The 14,228-nt window shown below is 39.6% G+C and overlaps 1 protein-coding gene across 5 annotated transcripts in view; it reads right to left on the bottom strand.

The window, feature by feature from the left end:
• TMTC4 (transmembrane O-mannosyltransferase targeting cadherins 4) overlaps positions 1–14,228 on the bottom strand; it is a 59,108-nt gene that overhangs the window by 18,953 nt on the left and 25,927 nt on the right. For 3 of the 5 annotated variants that reach the window (XR_008730996.1, XM_055702701.1, XM_055702702.1), the window contains exons 6-11: positions 12,169–12,266; positions 10,059–10,151; positions 5,363–5,524; positions 4,386–4,588; positions 1,489–1,660; positions 1,273–1,404 (exon numbers count right to left, since the gene is read on the bottom strand). Coding sequence is in view for 4 of the 5 variants with exons in the window: in XM_055702701.1 (XP_055558676.1) it covers positions 1,273–1,404; positions 1,489–1,660; positions 4,386–4,588; positions 5,363–5,524; positions 10,059–10,151; positions 12,169–12,266 (860 nt within the window). In the remaining variant the exon portion in view is untranslated. The remainder of the gene's footprint in view (positions 1–1,272; positions 1,405–1,488; positions 1,661–4,385; positions 4,589–5,362; positions 5,525–10,058; positions 10,152–12,168; positions 12,267–14,228) is intronic. The other 2 variants (XM_055702704.1, XM_055702703.1) reach the window with 2 other exon arrangements.

Consider the following 14,228-nt stretch of genomic DNA (forward strand, 5'->3'; position numbering starts at 1 on the left):
TAGAGCACAGGCAAAGAGTGTGGATCTGTCTAAAGCACTCTTACCATGGCAGATGGATGGAGTTACACACAAAGAAACAGATTGCATTTGCTCCATTTATAGTATGCACTTGTCATCCAGAAAACAAGATATACTGAGGTCATCATTAAAAAGAAGATGGTTGCTTACCACTGCCACAAAATACAACAGCTCTTTTTCTATGTACTGAAATCCAAGATTATTGAAAGACACCATCATGTTGTAAATACTGGCCATAAATGTTTTTTACAGCTCACTGCTGCATATTAGTATCTACTGGAATACAAAGCATATAATTCTCTTTGCAAAGAAAGTTGAGCATTCACAGGTTGCTTTTTAAAATCTGTCTTGATCTGTATTATCTAGATACCACTTTAGATTACAGAAACCTACTCTTTTAAAACATCAATGTATTTTCATTGACAAGCTGCACCTTCCTGTTCCTAGGCTCTTCAAAGAGAATCTCTTGTAAAATTCAGACAACATCAGAGCTCTGTGGTATGCTCCAATAGATCACAGTCTCAGCTATCAAAGGGCTGCTGCGGAGGTCACCTCTATTAGCAGGCTGGATTCAGTCTACTATGCCAAACACTGGTGTTCAGCTCGGTGAAACATCCTGTCCAGTCCCACCCTCTCACTTGTTCCTTCACTAAGACTTTGGAGGGAATATTGCAGTTTTCCTTAGTGCCCATGTCTGAATACTCTAGCCCATTCAGCCGCTGTAAAAGAGCGGAAGCGGGAGCAAAGATTTTACCCTGATGGATATGCTGCTTTGCCCCTTAGCTGTGTTAGCTATATATATCACTGGAAGGTACACAAAAAGGATTCTGAAAATATCACACAGGCATTATTCAGGTGAACACATTCCTACAACTTACTTTATTTTTTTGTATTTTATTGTAATAACTTGCAATTATATGCACAATTGTTTTAGTAGATTTTATTAGCTGTACTTCCAATTTGACTGGATGCCTTTACTGAAGTGTATTCCTCCTCCTCCCTCCCCACTCCACTCCCACCCTCCAAGTTCTGAATTACAATATTGTAATTTGCACTGTCTGGTATTTTAACTATGCTACCACTCTAATTTAGGTGTCTGACATGTCAATGCCATATTCTTTCACCAAGCAATACTGTGAATAACATTGTACCACAATGTATTAACTATGCATAACACCTTCTGCATCTCACATTTCAAAACACTTAAAAAAAAAAAAAAAGAAAAGAAAAGAAAAAAGTCCACAAGTGACTTACTTTTGCATTCAGAGGGCACACAGACAGTGCACTCCTAAAAAGCTGTTCTTCTGACCTCCACTGACTGCTGCGGAGCGCACAGCGCATAACATTTATCAACAAGATTCCAAGTACTGCCACAGTGAGAATTTTCTTAAGGAAAGAGAGCCAAGTTAAGAAACAAACCATTCAATTGAAGCACTTCACCATCAACGTTACTGATTGTTTTGATGGTACCTTTTTCTTGGCTTGCTTACTCAAGAGACTAAATCCATATGTAAACAGAATACAATATCCAATACTGGGGAGGTAGATGACTCTCTCTGCAATAACAAATCCTACTCGGAAGAACAGATTACTTGCAGGAAGAAAAGGGATAATAAGAAATCCAAGTCCCAGTGTAAGAATTCTGCAAACAAGAAACAGATTCTCAAATTAACCACAAATCTTAACAAAAGTATCTTTTCCACTTAACATATAAACTTCATTTAAACATTGTATAAGGATGTGTGTATGGAACAGGGCATTCAAAAGCAGCCTTTGAGAGCTAGTAACAAAATCAGCTTAAATTTCAGTGGTTTTGACACTGCATTCCATCAGGGACTTTCAAAATCCTAGCTATAATTTCCAGAAAAACAATGTTCATGCTTCCAGGCCAGAAAACAGCCTCATTACACATTAATTACATAATTCCTATTTAAAATACACTGGCAGAAAAAGTAATGGTAAAAAGCTACCTGTCTATTTTTGGAACCAGTAAGACAGTAACAGGGGGAAAATGTAGGTCACTGTTAAAGAAGAAACTTAGGTACATATCCTACTAAGAGAGTGTTTTCTTTCCTAACAAATACACCAATAGCAGGATCCTTTGTGGTTAACCACTTGAAAGTTAGTAATCTACACACTTTCTACAATCAGCAGAGAAAGGCACTTCTCAAGGACAGTTTGTCTTCCTTTTTTTAGGTATCTATGTTAGGATGAGTAATCCTCAGCAGATAACTTTATGGACTATACAGAGCTTAGACAACTGAGACCACGTACTTTACTTTTACAGAGCTGACATAAGGCATTAAGAACCCCAGGTCTGTGTCAGGTTTTTGTTACAAAGGCCAAGGAAAAGGGGAAACATAACGCCCATTTTTAAAAAGGGGAAAAAGGAAGACTTAGGGAACTACAGGACAGTCACTCACCCCTGTGCCCAGCAAGATCATGGAGCAGATCCTCCTGGAAACTATGCTAGGGCACATGGAAAATAAGGAGGTGATTGGTGACAGCCAACATGGCTTCACTAAGGGCAAATTGTACCTGACAAATTTGGTGGCCTTCTAGGACAGGGTTACAGCATTGGTGGATAAGGGCAGAATAACTGACATCATCTACCTGGACTTGTGCAAAGCATTTGACACAGTTCTGCATGACATCCTTGTCTCTAAACTGGAAAGACATGGGTTTAATGGATGGACCACTCAGTGGATAAGGAACTGGCAGGAGGTTGCACTCAAGAATTGTGGTCAGAAGCTTGATGTCCAAGTGGAGACCAGTGAGAGCGGCATTCCTCAGGGGTCAGTATTGGGACCAGTGCTGTTTAACATCTTTGTTGGTGACACGGACACTGGGATTGAGCGCACCCTTGGCAAGGTTGTGACAACACCAAGCTGTGTGGCACAGTCGTCGTGCTGGAGGGAAGGGATGCCATCAGAGGGACCTTGACAGGTTTGAGAGGTGGGCCCATGCAAACCTCATGTTGTTCAACAAGGCCAAGTGCAAGGTCCTGCACGTGGGTCAAGGGCAATCCCAAGCACAAATACAGGCTGGGCAGAGAATGGATTGAAAGCAGCCCTGAGGAGGACTTGGGGCTGCTGGTGGATGAGAAGCTCAACATGAGCCAGCAATGTGTGCTTGCAGCCCAGAAAGCCAACCGTATCCTCGGCTGCATCAAAAGCAGCGTGGCCAGCAGGTCCAGAGAGGTGCTTCACCCCCTCTGCTCCTGTGAGACCCCACTTGCTTTCAGCTCTGGGGCCCCCAACATAAGAAGGACATGGACCTGCTGGAGTGAGTCCAGAGTAGGACCTGCAAAAATGATCAGAGGGCTGGAGCACCTCTTCTGTGAAGACTGAGAAAGTTGGGGTTGTTCAGCCTGGAGAAGAGAAGGCTCCAGAGAGACCTTATAGCACCTTCCAGTACCTACAGAGGACCTACAGACAAGCTCGGGAGGGACTTTTTAGAAGGGCAGCTAGTGACAGGACAAGGGGTAATGGCTTTAAACTGAAAGAGGGTTGATTTAGATTAGATATTAGGAAGAAATTCTTTACTGTGAGGGTGATCAGACACTGGAACAGGTTGCCCAGAGGAGGTGTGGATGCCCCATCCCTGGAAGTGTTGGATGTGAAGTGAAGGCCAGGTTGGATGGGGCTCTGAGCAATCTGATCTAGTGGAAGGTGTCCCTGCCCATGGCAGGGGGTGTTGGAACTAGATGGTCTTTAAGGTCCCTTCCAACCCAAAGCATTCTATGATTCTGTGACTGAGCTGCTGAAAAAATTGAAAGAACTGAGAAATTAATTCTACAAAAAATCCAAGGGAACAGAACCTGAAAACTTAAACAAAAGCCCTTAGAGAGACAGAATAGTTTACAATACATTTTTTAGTTCCTTTGGGTAAAGTATAAGTTGTTTCCTCAGTAGATACTATCGGTCAGCATTTTACTTTTAATTGTATGGCCATGGCCAGCATTTCTACCTCCTTTCCAGGCACATCTCTCATTCACTATCAGGAGAAGATTAAAGAAGATGATGACTTCTAAGAAGTAGGGACAACAACATACATAATTTTCTACTCTGTTCTGAGATCATATTACTCTTTACCACCTACAGTGTTAAGGATCTCAAAATGCCATTTCAGGAGAAAAATAAAGCAGCCATCCATACCTCCTCCTCCAACTCTGTTTCCCACTAGTCAGTGTACAGTGATGGGCCCAAATTGGGATAAAATGGTAATGACAGCTATAAATATTTATTTGAACCACATTTGCTAGACACTGGTTTCCACTGAATTGTTAAAATTACCAGTAGTGGATTTAACAAAATAATACTGTACTCAAGTTGGCCAGGCATTTAAAATTCATCACTGTCTCTTACCTTCTCTTATGGCTGTCTTCTGAGCACAGAGCTTGGCATATCAGACCAATTAGGCAGAACCAAAGTGCTGCTAGTGCAATTATCCTCCAGTCGCTGACAGATTTAATGAGGGGTATGCAGCCCATTGACCAATCAAAACACAGCCACCAGGGACACAACAGCAACCATGCATTCAACGAATAGTAGTAATTATAGTTTACAGCCTGTCAGTCAAAAAGAAAACAAACATTTATTTGATACTAAACTTAAGGGGGGAGGGACAGGGACACACGAACAACTTCAGTTCTTCTCTCTGCTACCATTTCCCTCTCACAAAATATATCTTATACAACAAAGAGGCCTTAAATACTGTTAGACCACAACTAGTTACATATCCATTTATTTTACAGCTGTGAAATTATTTTTTTAAAACATAGCTAGGTGGCTCTTCTATTCAGAACAGGGAAATGCAATTCTGTGCTGTCCAACCAATATACACGTAAAAAGAATAATCTCCTACAATAGGTGAAAATGTCAAAAGACAGTACCCACTGTCTTTCCCCTTCATTCTCCATCCCCAGAAAGAGCCTTAATGCAGTCAGAGATATAAAGCCAAGACATACTCCAAATGCACCAGACCAGGACTTTGTTATTTTCCTCAAATGCAAAAGAATAGATGAAAAGTCAAGCATAGTACATGGAAAAGGAATGAAAATTAGCAAAAGCTAAATCCTTGCTTGCATGGAAAAAATAGCGAGTAAACAGAAATGTACTTCAATGTGTGCAGTGTATGCTAAATTGAATGCAAAGAATATACATGATACACTATTTTAAAAAGTTGCAGAAAACCATCACAGCAGCACAAGTGAGGGTGACTCATCTTGAAACATAAAGACTGCCCACTTTATTGTTTCTTTGAAGCACAGAAAAGAAAATTCAATTTGATGACAAAGACAAATGTTCTGAGCTGGCCAGAAAAAAGCAACTTCATAACTTACTCTCACAAACAGACTGTCTGCAAATGAAGCTGGGTTGTCTACTTCAGTGAAAGCCGGTGGTCCTGTGCCCATAATCCTCCAGCGTATATAAAGTATACTGGCCCCGCCAGACATCAGAAGAGTTATCCTGAAAAGCAGTCCCTTTCTTAACAGCCCAGCATTCTACAGAAAAAGAAGAAAAAACCCTTATATAAACCCCATTATTTTGTTCTCTTCCCCACTGCATTCACATTCTTTTCACCACCACTTCAGAAAGAAGAGGTTATTCCTGTGCATTTTTTATTACAGTTTTTTATTATTTTTACAGTTACTAGAAAGTTCTCAAACTTTACTATGCTTTCATTGACTAATTGCAAAATATTTTTTTGCAAACATTTGCATTTGCTTCTCAATCAGAAAAGAAAACTTTTTTTATTCAAGAAGCCTCTCTTCTATAAATCCTCAGTAACTCTATAGCTGATGTAATTTCACCAATTTCTGCTAGGGAATTTGAGCAGAATATAGCCTTTAGTATACGGCATATTAAACTGATCTATCTTTTCTTCTTAAAATGGAGGACGGTTACTTTGTGAACTTTGTTTTAAATAGCTATATACAGTTGACTGCTCATCATGGAAGGTTTCTGTCCACTTGGGTCTCTTCAGAAGTAAAATTACATGCATATAACAAGAAAACTGCAGAATTAGAAAATGGGAAGAATTAGAAACCAAATTGAAATTTTCACAATTGTTAACGTGATTAAAAAGCTAATGACAGACAGGCACTGAAATCACTTCGGTAAGGCTAAAATTACCCAAGATCTACAAAAACATTGTAAACCACGGTACACTATAGGGATTCTTTCAAGCTTCACCACTACAGAATGGAAACAGAATCATCAAGTAACTGTAACGATATCTCTGTCACAGTTTTGAGATGCAAAGCCAAGCTTCCAACACCCTACCCAGCTCGCAAATGGTGACTCAGATAGGAAACGAAGGATCCAACTTCTCTCAGACCCCCTGTATTACAGTGCTGCAGGGCTGCCATAGAGCTCTGAAACCTGATGGCTGAAATTATTCTATGCAGCCTCAACAAGTCATTAGAGAAGCAGAAGATGGAAGGTGAGAGTTTCCCTGAAATGAGAGATGATTTGGGCCACTTTTCCATTCTACACATCCGAAGATTAAAGTGTCAGTACACTACAAATTTTTACATGGCAAAGTTAACTGGATCGTAAAAATAGTCATATATGATCTCCAGTATTAGCTTTCCTTTATTCCTACCTTCCTCCCTTAGAGTGATAGGCTTCTATTACCTTTAAAAAAACACCTGACAGTTATAGATGATCAGTTCTATGTCCTCCATGGGAGCTGGCACACTGATTATTATTATCTATTATTGCAATATGCTGATTAGCAAGCACCACCATAATTACTTAGGAGATCAATATTAGTTATTTCTGAATACAAAAAAAAAAAAAGTAGGCTTGCACAAAGACATCCAACAGTGCCCTGGCTGAAGATATTTATTCTTTAAAATGATGAAAAGTTAAGTTTAAAAGCAATATTCAGATGGGGTTTTAATATTGTAGTTGACAAAGTCATCATAAAATATTTAGCTGAATGCTTAAAGATAAAGAAGTTTGTAATGTTGATTTTATGTAAGTTGCAAATGGTTTTATACAAGTTGTGTTCCAATGGTTACTTCCAACTTACACATCTCGGTAACCAAATGAGGACTGTAGGAAAACCATTCCTAAAAAATGTTTTTGGAATAGAATTGTTCTGTGAAGGAAAACCATATAATGACAATTTATAACTGCCTTAATGAGAGATTAACTACACAAAACCTCTCATATCCCAGGCTTCATTTCATTTCACAGTACATGCAGCTTCTTAAAGGCCAGATTTCACAAATCACCACAAAATCTCTTAGTAGGCAAAATTTTAGAAGTGTAAGAAGTGTTATTTATCATATCATCTTTGATTTAGCTGACTGAAATCTGTCTCAATCGAGAAGAAAAAAATCTGCAAGTAAGAGAATTTAAGATCTGTCTTTCAACAAAACAAACCAAAAAATTCTTAGATACACTTCCACGAAAAGAGCAGAACAGATTTTTGTACATGGCAGGAGCTAAAATTAATTACTTCTAATAAAAGAAGGCAGCACATCTGATGTTTTCTTCTCCCAGACAGAGCTGTTCAAAAGTTACAAAACAGAAACGTAACACTGAGTTCTTCATGCTTAAAGAGTAATCCTCAATAAATACTTGACTCTGACACATTTCACAGAATCATAGCACACTTTGGATTAGAAGGGACTTTTAAACACCACTTAGTCCTACCACCCCTGCCATTGACAAGGACATCTTTCACTAGATCAGGTTGCTCAAAGCCCTGTCCAACCTGGCCTTGAACATTTCCAGTAATGGGGCATCCACAACTTTTCTGGGCAACCTGTTCCAGTGTGTCACCACCCTCATTGTAAAGAATTTACTGCTGGTCGAACACCAGAACAGGCTTTCTAGAAAAGCGGTCAATGCCCCAAGCCTGTCAATATTTAAGAGACATTCGGAAAATGCCTTTAATAATATGCTTTAGCTTCTGGTCAGCCCTGAACTGGCAGCTCAACAAAGTGATTGTTATACATCCCTTCCAACTGAAAATGTTCTATTCTATCCAACCTAAATCTTCCCTCTTTCAGTTTAAAACCACTGCTCCTTTCCTGTCACTATAGGCCCTGGTAAAAACTCTTTCTCCATCTTGCTTATAAGCCCCTTTTATATATATTGAAAGGTCACAATAAGGTCTCCACAGAGCCTTCTCTTCTCCAAGTTGAAAACCCCAACTCTCTCAGCCTCTCTTCATAGGAGAGGTGCTCCAGCCCTCTGACCATTTTGTCACCCTCCTCTGGACCTGCTCCAACAGGTCGATGACTTCCATCAGAGCTGGATGCAGTATTCCAGGGTGGGGTCTCACAAGGGCAGAGCAGAGGAGCAGAATCACCTCCCTTGACCTGCTGGCCACATTTCTTTTTATGCAGCCTAGGATATGGTTGGCTTTCTGGACTGCAAGCACATGTTGCAGGCTCATAGCCAATTTTTCATTTACCAGTATCCCCAAATTCTTCTCTGCAGGGTTGCTCGTTGCTCTCAATCCATTCATCCCACAATCTGCATCGATACTGGGGACTGCCCCAACCCAGGTGCAGGACCTTGCACTTGGCCTTGTTGAACTTCATGAGGTTCACATGGGCCCACTTCTCAAGCCTGCCAAGGTCCCTCTGAATGGCATCCCTTCCCTGAACTGCATCATTCCTCAGTGTAATGTGCAAACTTGCTGAGGGCGCACTCAATTCTATTACCTATGTAATTGATGAAGAAATTAAGTAGTGGTCCGAGTATGGACCCTTGAGGACACCACTCATTACAGTTTCCACTTGGACATTCTTTGGGTTCTTTGCATGTGGACATTCAGCCAATTTTCCTTATCCATCTAACAGTCCATCAGTCAAAACCACATCTCTCCATTTTAGCAGCAGAAATGTCATGGGGGACCATATCAAAGACCTTACAGAAATCCAGGCAGATGGTATCAGCACCTTTTTTCTTGTACACTGATGCAGTTACTCCATCATAGAAGGCCACTAATTAGTCAGGCATGATATGCCCTTGGTGAAGCCACATTGGCTGCCTCTAATCACCTCCCTATCTTTCATATGTTTTGACATAACTTCCAGGAGGATCCATTCCATGATCTTGCCATACACTGATGTGAGGCTGACTCACCACTGACACCAGGGTCCTCCTTATTACCTTTTATTTTCATCACTTTAATTTTGAACTGGCTCTGCTTCAGTCCCCTACAGCTCTAGACTCCTTCAACGCTAGTTGACATTACCCTCATTATACCACAAAATTCTCCAGCATTTCTATCTGCTGCCTGAAATACTCCTGCACCCTTCAACAGTTCATGGTCAAATCTACTGTCTCAGTTCTAGAGATTCCACTTTCACCAGTTTCACCCTGAAGATCCTCACTTCACTCTGCAAAGGAATTTAAAAGCCCCATAGGACTTGTGCTACTCAGAAACATGAGCAAGACTTCTCTGCAGTGAAACCACTGATCGATGCAAAGTACAATGACTATTTCTTTGCCTTGCTGAACCTTGGATAGGAAAGGCAAATGATTTAGCTGCTGAACAGTAGTGATGTTCCAGCACGCTGTTAATTTATTTGGCTGCTATCAATCATTCACCTGAGGCTGACTGTTTCTGTGACTTGCTTGCCAGTGCAAATACTAGTTGCCACATTCCACTTGAGCCAGTACTAGATAAAATGATACACACAAAAGTTAGAAATTCAGTCCTTAGCAACTATCACTGCTTAACTCTGACCAAACTGTGTTAAACAACTATTTCAGTTGTAAAGCTACTGATCCTGGAGAACTTGTTGCATCAAGCAGTCAGCTCTTCCACACCACATTTTTAACATACTGTTGAGAGAACCGTGGAATGGATTTCACTATCCAATGCAATTCTAATGCCATCCCATTACTATTCATGTTGCTGTAAAAATGTCACAGCACATTGCCTTAACTAGACTGACTGATTTTTTTAAATTCTCAACAACAACAAAACTGTCAGAAGTTGTATCTTTGTCTTTTAGTACATGACTGTCTGAATGGCCAGAATGAACAAAACCTCTGAGGACTCACCTCCAATGACTTGTCCTTGTGTAGTAACTTCTGAATAAGTTCCAAAACATTTAGTTTGTTGATCACCAGTGCATCAAACACTGCATTTAAACCCTAAACAACCAATAGAAAAATAAAAGCATGAGATGGAGCAGCTAACCACAATTATTTTTTTTTTTACATACCTCTTAAATTCTACTTGTACCATGAGTTATTGTACACCTAGAGAGATATGTTGGTAGTAATGATGGCAGAATGGTAAATTGAAAACCTAAGCTCAGATGAGTAGAATGTCATGTTACTGTAATGGGGGTTCTCCTGCTACATGGAATAACTCTTCGGGAAATACCATGTACGAGCAAGCTAGACCCCATATGCATGGTCACAACACTATTCTGCTCTGTCTTCTTTTCCACATGTTCTGCAGCTTAAGTACTGTGGTCAAAAGGGAAGGCTTCTGTCAGTAAACTGGAGTTTTTTTAAGCCTTCTACTTATTTTTTGCTGTGCAGCATAGTATCTTTTGACAGTCAGATTCCAGAAACAGTATTTTTAAAGTACATAAATTGTTGTAACAAAAGCTCAGAGATAATTAACAGAGGTATCAAGCTTGCTTTTTTTGTAATTACGTCAATATACACAGTGGAAGTTGCTGGGGCGGGGTGGGGAGGGAAGCAAAGTGACATCAGCCACTACACATAAAATTAGAGCATATTCAGTGCTTTTCAGGACTACACTTGCATGTACTACCCACAAGCAAGCAACCAAAATGTGTCCAGGGTAATTCCATCGAGGTGACCAGCAAAATCCCTTCAATGTTTCAGCAATCACCAACCATGACAATCCTTGAATATTTAGCCTATATCCTACTAACTTTGGAAATTACCTCAGTGTTCTAAAGACTAAATGGAAAAAAGACAGTAAAAATATTTCCAGGTGAGGCAGAGTACACTGGGAAGCCACAAGTCTCCTTCTAACAGTCAAAGGAAGGAGACAGAAAATACGTTAAAGGGTGGAGTGGCTCCACATAGAAAAGCATCCTAGCAGTTAAAAGTCTTTTGGCTCACTCGCATGGACATAGGAAGGCAAGAATCCTGCTGAAAATTACATTCAGCCTACAAGCAATTTTTTTAATGTGTGGTTTATTCCTTCATCCCTCTGACCCATGTCCCTCAGCACAACAATAAATATTGTCCTAGCAATGCAAGAGCAAACAAATAAAAAACACAGATCCGATAACAATTCTGTGTCTGCTATCTCCAATAATTACTTCATACCACTAAAGGAAATACACCATATTTTAAAAGAGAATTCCTTTTGTTTTCCTTACAGACATATTTGAAAACTGTATCACTCCACAAACATCTACCCAAAACCAACATCCTAAAGCAAGAAGTTTTCGGTAATTTCTCCTCCCTTTTTTTCCTAGCCAGAACAAGAGGGTCCCTGCTGTAAAGAATTCTTCTGATTCTGTTGCTTTATCTATGTCAGTTAAAACTATGGATCAGATTTATTTATAAAGATATATCGCTATATAACAGGTAAAAATCACAGATGCAGCATTTCAGGTGGCTGATTTGGTCACCGATAACAGAATGTCTTCACTGAAGTAATAAAAAGCAAGAGCACAATGAACGTGAACAGTAACTAAATCTGTTTGCATAAACAAATCTTTAAATAAGGGACAGAAGGAAAAGACTCGGTATTAGAAATACATAAACAATGGCCCTACTTCTGATTACACCTGAGGGTGGAGATTTTAAAAATGCTCTCCTCCAGTTATAACTTTGTTCATAAAGAGGTTTGTAGGCCTGCTGTCTTGACCACTAACATTCAAAACAAGGCCAATGAACATGATATGCATCAAAACTAACACTATAAATCTTCTAAATTTTGCAAAAAAATTAACAGATACAAGCAACCTGTTTACAAAAGATAAAATGAAGAATTCCAACAGAGCTGCAGGGATACAATCAAGGGAGATCTAGTAGAACACTGCTTTTTATCAGCTTTTCTGAACAGAATAAAAAGGTGTGCATGCAATTAGCTGTGAAGAAGATTTGTCTTTGTAAGCTTTACAACTGCTCCTGACAGATGCTAAGGTCAAAATTCAGTCAATAGGAGGATTCTTACCAGTATTGTAATTCCTTGTTCTTTGCACAGCATGGCTATTGCCCCTAGGATTACACTCACCAGCACCCAGAATATAGAAAAATGATGTCCTTCCTTATCTGTCAAAATAAACCATGCCATTACATTAGGTTTATATATTTAAGGGTAAAGTTAGAAATATAAATTAAATTTAGAATTTAAAAAATATACAGCATTTCATATCACAATCTTTTCTATCAGTCAAGATCTGGATACAAGACTTAAAAAGCAAAGGGCACTTCCTGCAATACGCTGGCATTTGTCCCTTTATTGCAGACATTGTCTATTCTCAGAGACATTAGAAATTTCCCTATTTGCTAGACATTTTAGCCAGATTAATTAGAACGGCAGAAGCTTCACATCGTTTCCACAATTCATCAACTGCAAAGGTTAATTCCCAATATTTAGACACATTTATCATCCTTAGCTAAAGCTCTACCATGACTGTCCACTCTTCGAAGCTACTGTACGAACAAGAAATTCTTTCTAACGGTTGCACATGAAGTGTCACACACGCAAACTGTTTTAACTGTAGTCAAATCTACAAAGGCACAATGAGCTGCTTCTCCAGGGCTGCTGCATTTAGCAAGTACCTCATGTCATTTCATTAGCACTGCAATGGAATGCCATGGAGCTCAAAAATTTTAGCATCTGAGCAGAGAAGCAGTTAGTTCTTGCACTCAGGAAGCAGTTTTACAGCAGGGTGAGGAACTCTGGGGTTAAGAGATCAAGAATAACTGCAGCTTGTACTCAAAAAAAGTCTTTAAAGCCTGCACCATGTAGCTGATTTTGGGTACTACAAGCAGGCATTTCTGAGATTAATATAACAATAAGCCCTACTTCAGCCAAAGTATTATCACACACAGTACATGGGTACTTCACATAAAAACATATGTGTCACAACCTCTACTCCACAGGTGCAGGAAATAGAGGAAAGCACTCTGCTCATTCAGAGGCAGTTTCTTGATTCAAGCAACATGGGCTCTACAGGCATCACAAAAATCAATCTTTGACTTGGTATGTGAAAAAACAAAGTTGAACTCTACATCCATTGACTGAATCCCTTTCCTACATGCCTTGATCTCTAGAGCAGTTCTTCCCTACTGCTAATACAGGTCTGACCCTTAGTACTTAACAGAACTACAATAACAGCCTATGGAAAGGGTAAATGACAGAATTAAGGCAAATGTCACCAGAAGTAGGCATCTACACCCAGGCTGGTATACTAGGCTTCCTTTCTAACTGGTTGAGAGATGGGGACACCTGTAGGGATTAAGTTCCTAATTAAATGCAGTTGTCCACCTTTCAGAAGTAGCTCACTGTCTCCACTGATTATAAAGGGAAACTAGTACACAGTCTTAGATGTTGCTGGGCCAGATACGAACCATGACCAGAAGTGTGAAAAGGACCTGCTGACATTGCCTCCTTTCTCATTTTGAAGCAGACTACTTCTTTTGTGGCAGAGAGAAGTTTTCATAAAAATATGTGAAAGAACAGGTTTTGAGGTTGTTTCTAGTACTCTTTTCTTCCCTAAGACTTAAAGCTTCAGCAGAATGAGCAGTAAGATGTGAGATTCATCACTGCAATACTTGGCAGGCATTTGTTCCTTCTCCTTCCACTCCAAATTATGTCCCCACAGGTGAGGTAAGACTTAACATCAGAGGTGCAGATGTTATAAAATTAAAAGAAAGCCTTATGAAGGAAAGAAGTCACACATCTCAACACCACCAAAACAAAACATGGAAATACAGAATACATGATGACTAAACTAAAGAAACATTGCAACTATAAGAAAATAAAAAATAAAATGCAATGGGGAAACTCCGGCTCACACCAATTATACAGAACAACTGGGGGCTGAAATTCATGGAGGAAGTAGCTTCAAAATTTGTTCTAAGAGTACTACTAAGAATAAAGGGAATCTGTCCTAAATACATCTTCTTGAAGGAGGTCTTTAACTTTTCAGACTCTACAATACAAGACTGTTCAACCAGTACTTGAAATTCAGTGTTGGGACTTTATTTTTTTGGGGGTTGTGTTTC

Source organism: Falco cherrug, chromosome 2, assembly GCF_023634085.1.
Source record: "Falco cherrug isolate bFalChe1 chromosome 2, bFalChe1.pri, whole genome shotgun sequence".
NCBI classification, from domain to species: Eukaryota; Metazoa; Chordata; class Aves; order Falconiformes; family Falconidae; genus Falco; species Falco cherrug.